The sequence below is a fragment of the Mizuhopecten yessoensis genome, unplaced genomic scaffold (assembly GCF_002113885.1).
Source record: "Mizuhopecten yessoensis strain PY_sf001 unplaced genomic scaffold, ASM211388v2 scaffold4823, whole genome shotgun sequence".
Classification (NCBI taxonomy): Eukaryota; Metazoa; Mollusca; class Bivalvia; order Pectinida; family Pectinidae; genus Mizuhopecten; species Mizuhopecten yessoensis.
In genome coordinates, this window is record NW_018405739.1 from 122493 (window position 1) to 131463 (window position 8971).

General features: G+C 35.6%; 1 protein-coding gene across 2 annotated transcripts in view; it reads left to right on the plus strand.

The window, feature by feature from the left end:
* The window catches only part of LOC110449805 (sestrin-1-like), an 80591-nt gene that overhangs the window by 4310 nt on the left and 67310 nt on the right, over positions 1 to 8971 (plus strand). Inside the window, exon 1 of one of the 2 annotated variants that reach the window (XM_021496897.1) lies at positions 5557 to 5649. The exons of the other annotated variant lie outside the window; for it this stretch is intronic. Coding sequence (XP_021352572.1) covers positions 5572 to 5649 — 78 coding nt within the window. The 5' untranslated portion in view covers positions 5557 to 5571. Of the gene's footprint in view, positions 1 to 5556; positions 5650 to 8971 lie in introns of those variants that run through there. 2 annotated transcript variants of the gene reach the window in all.

The window sequence follows — 8971 nt, forward strand, 5'->3', positions numbered from 1 at the left end:
GGGGGGGTAGGGGGTCAGCCTACAGTATAATTTTGTTTTTGCTAGAATCTGACCACCATTTTTCCAAGGGCAGTCCTCCCAACATGTGCAGTTCCTCTGTAGCGAGGACACTAATTATTGATACCATCATAGGATGATCATGTTGATAGTCAGCCAATTTGGTGATTATATGTAGATGTCCTTAACACTTGACCTGAAAGGCGTAGAGTCTCCCCACCCCCAGAGATTATGACCCTATAAAGGGTCGCTCACCCTCCACATCCTATACTTTGTGATGACCCGTGACTGTAAGGTGTTGTTAGGGGGACTATATAGGTGTAGGATCTGCTCACCCTCCACATCATGTACTTTGTAATGACCGGTGACTGTAAGGTGTTGTTAGGGGGACTATATATAGGTGTAGGATCTGCAGGCCAGAAGACAAATCAGCAACATGTCATTATGAAGGGATCCACTGATGTCATTGACCTGTGTGTGACAATATGTGACACTATGATGTGGTAGAAAGCGGATCAGGTCGACTGAGAGGACTAGTGTGATCGACACAGCACTCATAGAAACACTTTGTTATATAATTGATTACCTTGATGTAATGCAATTCCAATAATACAAAATCCAATATCTGATAGTTTAAACAATATTTATTTCATTTATATCATATATAATAAGTACACAGGTTAATAGAAATATTAATAGGATCTGGCAACAAGATTTTATACATGATTGATTTAGATATCACTGTACCACTGTCAAAAGCTGTAAGTTAACTATGCACTTGTAACTAAAATGATAAAAGAAACAAAATATAATAAACAACAGGTCTAGGCTTAGATTCAAACTCTGGACCTCAATTAGTAGACTGGCCACCAGCCCCTAAGTTTTTATGAAGAATTTCTCGACTGCATTTTATTACTAGCTTATCTCCCCCTTAAGTTTAGAACTTAGAATCAGACATCCAAGTGATCAAAATTATTAGAGTTAGTTTTTTCTTAATTATTTAATCTAGAGACGGTGGCCAGTCTACTCAAATAGTTACACTCCCGCTTTAACCTACACTACTGATAATCTTGAGCTATCTGGTCAATGGAAGTGGCTCAGCTGTATGCTATAGTTGTATCGGACACGAAATGAAGGGGAGCTTATACTGCTTAAATACAAAAAAAATAGGTGAAAGTGGGACAGGGATCCTTAATTCAATGTATTAGTATTCTGAACGGAAAAACAATTAGTTTTGATGAGAATTATGTAAATTTTGGTCAAGTATTTATTATTTTATACCATGATATACATTTATGCATTGGTAATGGACAATTAGTGGTTGTCGGCTTTATTACTAACTTAAATTATCATGTATGGGATATCATCATGCAAGTCCTGGTAGAGAAGAGATCAACCAGCTGGACTAATGGCAGAAGTAGGCCTTTGGGAAAATATGCTTTCCTCCAGTATACTGTATTTATCCTGGGGATAAATTTGAAAATGACACGTAGAAATTTACTTGAACTGAATTTCTGATCCAGTGAGTTGAAAACACTATGTTGAAAACAAATTCACTGTTTAAAACCTTCACAGTAACTGCTTAATTCGATTATTTTAAAATATTCTGAATTTAAAAAGATAGAACAATGTACATGCAATTAAGAAAATACAAGTTTTACATGAAAAGAAAACTTGCCAGCATTCCTGGTTGACTACAGGTCGGAGTCAGTGCCAAACTGCCAATTTACTCAAAAGCCTGCTCAGCTATTTTGACAGCTTGTAACTCTAGTCTTGATCTGGTTTGTTAAATAGTTGCCAAACTCCAACATACCTTTCAACCTTACAGACATTGTTTCTATACTTATACCCAGAGTAATCCAATTTGTTTTAACTTGAGAGGAAATGTTGGTTTTGTGATCAGGAGAGTGGCTTAAAAAATGCATGAATCTGTCCCAGACTTCACAAAGTGGAGATAGATTCTCATCTGTTCAGACAGATTTATTTTTTATTGTTAAAATGTTTTTCACAGTTGATGATTTTGTGTTAGTTGTTACTTACCATAATCACTGTTGTGTGTCGTCCTAGTTGTAACTTACCATAATCACTGTTGTTGTGTATCGTCCTAGTTGTAACTTACCATAATCACTGTTGTTGTGTATCGTCCCTATAGTTGTTACTTACCATAATCACTGTTGTTGTGTATCATCCTAGTTGTTACTTACCATAAACATTGTTATTGTGTATCATCCTAGTTGTAACTTACCATAATCACTGTTGTTGTGTATAATCCTAGTTGTTACTTACCATAATCATTGTTATTGTGTATCGTCCTAGTTGTTACTTACCATAATCACTGTTGTTGTGTATCATCCTGGTTGTAACTTATCGTAATCACTGTTGTTGTGTATCGTCCTGGTTGTAACTTATCATAATCATCGTTGTTGTGTATCGTCCCTATAGTTGTAACTTACCATAATCATTGTTGTTGTGTATCATCCCTATAGTTGTAACTTACCATAATCATTGTTATTGTGTACCGTCCTAGTTGTTACTAACCATAATCATTGATATTGCGCATCGTCCCTATAGTTGTAACTTACCATAATCATTGTTATTGTATATCGTCCTAGTTGTTACTAACCATAATCATTGTTAATGCGCATCGTCCCTATAGTTGTAACTTACCATAATCATTGTTATTGTGTACCGTCCTAGTTGTTACTAACCATAATCATTGTTAATGCGCATTGTCCCTATAGTTGTAACTTACCATAATCATTGTTGTTGTGTATCATCCCTATAGTTGTAACTTACCATAATCATTGTTGTTGTGTATCGTCCCTATAATTGTAACTTACCATAATCACTGTTGTTGTGTATCATCCTGGTTGTAACTTATCGTAATCACTGTTGTTGTGTATCGGCCTAGTTTTTACTTACCATAATCACTGTTGTTGTGTATCATCCTGGTTTTAACTTATTGTAATCACTGTTGTTGTGTATCGTCCTAGTTGTAACTTACCATAATCATTGTTATTGTGTATCGTCCTAGTTGTTACTAACCATAATCATTGTTATTGCGCATCGTCCCTATAGTTGTAACTTACCATAATCACTGTTGTTGTGTATCGTCCTAGTTGTGACTTATCATAATCACTGTTGTTGTGTATCGTCCTAGTTGTTACTTATCATAATCACTGTTGTTGTGTATCGTCCTGGTTGTAACTTATCATAATCATCGTTGTTGTGTATCGTCCCTATAGTTGTAACTTACCATAATCACTGTTGTTGTGTATCGTCCTGGTTGTAACTTATCATAATCACTGTTATTGTGTATCGTCTCTATACTTGTAACTTTCCATAATCACTGTTGGTGTGTCGTCCTAGTTGTTACTTATCATAATCACTGTTGTTGTGTATCGTCTTGGTTGTTACTTATCATAATCACTGTTGTTGTGTATCGTCCTGGTTGTAACTTATCATAATCACTGTTGTTGTGTATCTTCCTAGTTGTAACTAACCATAATCACTTTTGTTGTGTATCGTCCTAGTTGTTACTTATCATAATCACTGTTGTTGTGTATCGTCCTTGTTGTAACTTATCATAATCACTGTTGTTGTGTATCGTCCTAGTTGTAACTTATCATAATCACTGTTGTTGTGTATCGTCCTAGTTCTAACTTATCATAATCACTGTTGTTGTGTATCGTCCTGGTTGTAACTTATCATAATCATCGTTGTTGTGTATCGTCCCTATAATTGTAACTGACCATAATCACTGTTGTTGTGTATCGTCCCTATAGTTTTAACTTACCATAATCATTGTTGTTGTGTATCATCCCTATAGTTGTAACTTACCATAATCATTGTTGTTGTGAATCGTCCCTATAATTGTAACTTACCATAATTACTGTTGTTGTGTATCGTCCTAGTTGTTACCATAATCACTGTTGTTGTGTATCTTCCTAGTTGTAACTAACCATAATCACTTTTGTTGTCTATCGTCCTAGTTGTTACTTATCATAATCACTGTTGTTGTGTATCGTCCTGGTTGTAACTTATCATAATCATCGTTGTTGTGTATCGTCCCTATAATTGTAACTGACCATAATCACTGTTGTTGTGTATCGTCCCTATAGTTTTAACTTACCATAATCATTGTTGTTGTGTAGCGTCCCTATAATTGTAACTTACCATAATCATTGTTGTTGTGTATCATCTCTATAGTTGTAACTTACCATAATCATTGTTGTTGTGGATCGTCCCTATAATTGTAACTTACCATAATCATTGTTTTTGTGTATCGTCCCTATAGTTGTAACTTACCATAATCGTTGTTGTTGTGTATCATCCCTATAGTTGTAACTTACCATAATCACTATTGTTGTGTATCGTCCCTATAGTTGTAACTTCCCATAATCATTGTTGTTGTGTATCGTCCCTATAATTGTAACTGACCATAATCACTGTTGTTGTGTATCGTCCTTGTTGTAACTTACCATAATCACTGTTGTTGTGGATCGTCCCTATAGTTGTAACTTACCATAATCACTATTGTTGTGTATCGTCCATATAGTTGTTACTTACCATAACCACTGTTATTGTGTATCGTCCTAGTTGTTACTTACCATAATCATTGTTGTTGTGTATCAACCCTATAGTTGTAACTTACCATAATCATTGTTGCTGTGTATCGTCCCTATAATTGTAACTTACCACAATCACTGTTGTTGTGTATCGTCCTAGTTGTTACCATAATCACTGTTGTTGTGTATCGTCCCTATAGTTTTAACTTACCATAATCATTGTTGTTGTGTATCATCTCTATAGTTGTAACTTACCATAATCATTGTTGTTGTGGATCGTCCCTATAATTGTAACTTACCATAATGACTGTTGTTGTGTATCGTCCTAGTTGTTACCATAATCACTGTTGTTGTGTATCGTCCCTATAGTTTTAACTTACCATAATCATTGTTGTTGTGTAGCGTCCCTATAATTGTAACTTACCATAATCATTGTTGTTGTGAATCGTCCCTATAATTGTAACTTACCATAATCATTGTTGTTGTGGATCGTCCCTATAATTGTAACTTACCATAATTACTGTTGTTGTGTATCGTCCTAGTTGTTACTTACCATTATCACTGTTGTTGTGTATCGTCCTGGTTGTTACTACCATAATCACTGTTGTTGTGTATCGTCCATATAGTTGTTACTTACCATAATCACTGTTATTGTGTATCGTCCTAGTTGTTACTACCATAATCACTGTTGTTGTGTATCGTCCTAGTTGTAACTTACCATAATCACTGTTGACATTAACTTAAAAAGCTAACAGACCTGAATGCTCACTTCCTGTTAGCAACGTAAATATGGAGGTGTCACTATTTATATGGAGTTATTCTGGGTAAGGACAACTACATTCACCTTTAAATAGATCAGTTACGAAATCATATTCTCTTTGTGTAACAAACCGAAAGTTGTTGTATTTTTACTGACACATACAAAAAACATATCATTTTCATGATTCATCTGCTATGGCACAAGACATTTTTGAAGATCACAACTTAGATATAGAAAGTTTAAGTCATGAACAGGTTTTGTAGGAAAATTCGCAGTTTGATTTACAAGAGAAGGGATAAGTTTGCCAGAACTGATCAAAACAAGGTAGGTTTTCTGATTCTACAATCAATGACCAAGGAAGGAGCTTCAAAAAGAAGGGGGATAGAACAGCTGATACAGTGTATCTTGTTTACAGAGGAAGGACACCAGTGAGACAATGTGATTGTGGGTGGCAGTGGGTGATGGGATCCTATATTATTGGGGGCAGATACTGTAGTAAAATGTTTGTATGAAAATATTCTACTAGCTTCAGTAAACTTTTATACATTTTTAGTAACTGTTTTTCAAACTACCATAATTTGCCACACACTGAAATTTATCCAAACTGGGAATAAAGTAACTAAAAGATAATATAGCCTTGTGTTTAGATATATTTTTTTACAAAATGTTCATCCAAAGATAGAATGGATTTCTAGTCAGGTTGTTGATTGGATAATAAAAAGTAATAAATGATATGTGGTTTACAGGAATGATCTTTGATTGAAATCAGTCAATATCTCAATTTTGATCAATCAGAGGCCACGGCAGCCATCTTGTATGTGCATGTTGCAAAGAAAAGGGTTTCTTTTATATGTTTCCATGTACAAGTTCCCACCACACAAACAACTCCATGAGTGTCATTGAGAGTGCAATAGCTACAAGTCTCATGTTGTGTTATAGTATGGGACTGAAATAACACATACAGAACTACATACCTGTGTGACACGAACTATCTGTGTTAATTTGGATCCTATTACAAGTGTTTCTAAGTCTAAGGAAGTCAAATGTATCTTCTCCCATGTACAAGAACATGTGGAGAAATGGCAGGTAGTTCCTTCATAAATAATTACCGTGGGGGACATTGTGCTTTTTTTATGCCCAGTGAGATCAAAATGTATTGAAAAACTTGTTAAAAATCTTGGCCAAAATAGCAGTATTCTTGCAGTCAACTTTTGAAGAATGATCATTCATAAATTAATGAGATTCTGGTCGCTTTGATTGACAAAACGATGTGTTTCCAAAAATGCACCTACATATGAATTTTCTCCAAAAACTGGAATCTAAGTCGGCAACATCCATGATTGATTCCATTGGACATTTTATATAGCAAAAACTCAGATCATTTCAGATGTTTGGCTACAGTTATTTTTAGTTGATTGGTGTAAATCTTGTAGGGTGTCTGTAATATTTTGACCTGTTTCCCCACATGATGCCATCAGCTTACACAGAGTGTCAGATCATAACAAAGATCATTTTGTGGCTGACTTAGACATTTTTATCAGGGACTGGTGTCTGTGAGAGATATGGTTAGGATCAAGATGACATGGTGCTGGCCCTCCCACAGATATACTTAAATGACTGAGCTTGTGTACTGTAATATAAGGTACATTATAGATTGATAATTTTTGAGGAAAAGTGACTAAAAGTTCTACTCCCTGTTTCTCCTCCGAGTCTGATGAGTACAAATTAAGAATTTGATAATGATACTGGCGATGGGCAGACATTTTATAATTAGCTGATGATGTTACTAAGTATATATGTCTTTGGGACGCTGTCTCACTTCACTAATTAATTTAGTTTTGCAATGTAACATGGGGCTCCATGTTGAGGATGCACATTAGATGCACAACTTCAGAGTGAAGTGTTCGAGACGAGCTGCAGTTGAAAGGTCTATTTGGCTGACGCTGGCCAATAGGTTTCCTCCACTCTGTCTAAAGATGTAGAAGAGCAATGCGTCATGAACTCGGATTACATCATGCATGCTTCCAACATATCACTCTAAAGCTAATGTTACGTTTTTGCCTTTTACTCGTTAAATCTAGCAGCTTTTATGTAACAAAAAATGGGACGTCTGTTAAAGCAGCTTCTGCCATTATTCAGGTGCGGTGTGGTTATAATATGCATGTTCTGAAGATTGATAAAACAGATTTTCTACAGTATATTAATCACATTTCATTAGAAGGGACAATCAATTTAACAGGAGTGTATAAATCTAAAGATTCAGTACCCTGTCTCCGTCCTTGTGAAAAACTAATTTCAAGAAAGTTCCATTCAGTTAATGGCTATGTATTGGTTATTGTTCTGTGGTAAGTTTGTTATAATGACTGTGTCACCTAGGTTGGCAGTAGAATGGCCTACATTTTGTATACCATGAACACAAATACTTGTAAAAAAATATCTAAACAAAAAAAAGCTATTGCTTTGACCTACATAATCCTGCAAAGGTCTTCTTGCCAATTGAGGTGGCTCGCATGCATGTCTCTGTTTTCGTTCAGGTTTGTAAAAACAGCCTTTGACAAGTCTGTGTGTAACACACTATAAGTCTTTGGTATTTACATCTTTAGAAAGCTGAACATTGCCTGTCAGTGGTGCATGGAGAGTTGTCTATAGTCCATGGATTTATTGTTCCATTTAAACCAAGTTGGTGCATTATGCTTCCACAAGTCTAGATCTGGAGCCTCTGAACAAAGCTTTCCATTGTCCTTTACCTTGTAATGATAAATAATGGTGATAACCTTATAGGCTATACCTCGCCTCGGCCTGAATGATCTATGTATGCTACTGAGTCTTTATTTACCCATTGTTACAGTTATATATAATAGCTGTGTGTGTGTATAGGTGTAAGGCGTGTATATTAATTAACCTTCAATATACAATGCATATACCTACATCTAGTTAAGAACAAAGACTGCCCAACCAAGCAAACATTTCTTTTAATTAAAAATTGAATGGCAATCCTCAATCAAATCTCGAACCTGCCAATAAAAGACAGCTGGCTTAGTTCTTATCCTACATGGATAGTTAAAATGTATTAACCTTTATTATAAATAAGTTATTTACCAGTACAGGACACCTGCCTATAATGGGCAAATAACTTGGTTCCAACAGGTGTCAGTTATAGACAGGTTTTAATGTGTGTGGAACACCTGTGATTGCTGTATTCCCCATTTTGGAGCAAGATGAAATTTGACAGGAGGATAAACCTTTTAATGATGTAGGATAGGTTTTAGGAATGTCAGTGTAGACTCTCATATTATTAGTCCCCTACCGGGAAACCGGGGGGGACTATATTTTTCCCCTCCGTCTGTCCGTACGTCCGTCTGTCCGTCTGTCCGTCTGTCCGTCTGTCCGAAGAGGTTTGTCAGCACTCTAGAGCCTTCATTCTTTCATGGATTTTAATCAAACTTTACACACATGTAAAGAATTAAAATATCTTTAACAAGTTCAAGTTTCAAGGTCATCGGATCAAGGTCAAGGTCATTATGACTTTAAATAGAAAAACTTTGTCAGCACTCTAGCGTCTTCATTCTTTCTTGGTTTTTAATCAAACTTCACACAGTCATAAAGAATTAAAATATCTTCGACAAGTTCGAGTTTCAAGGTCATC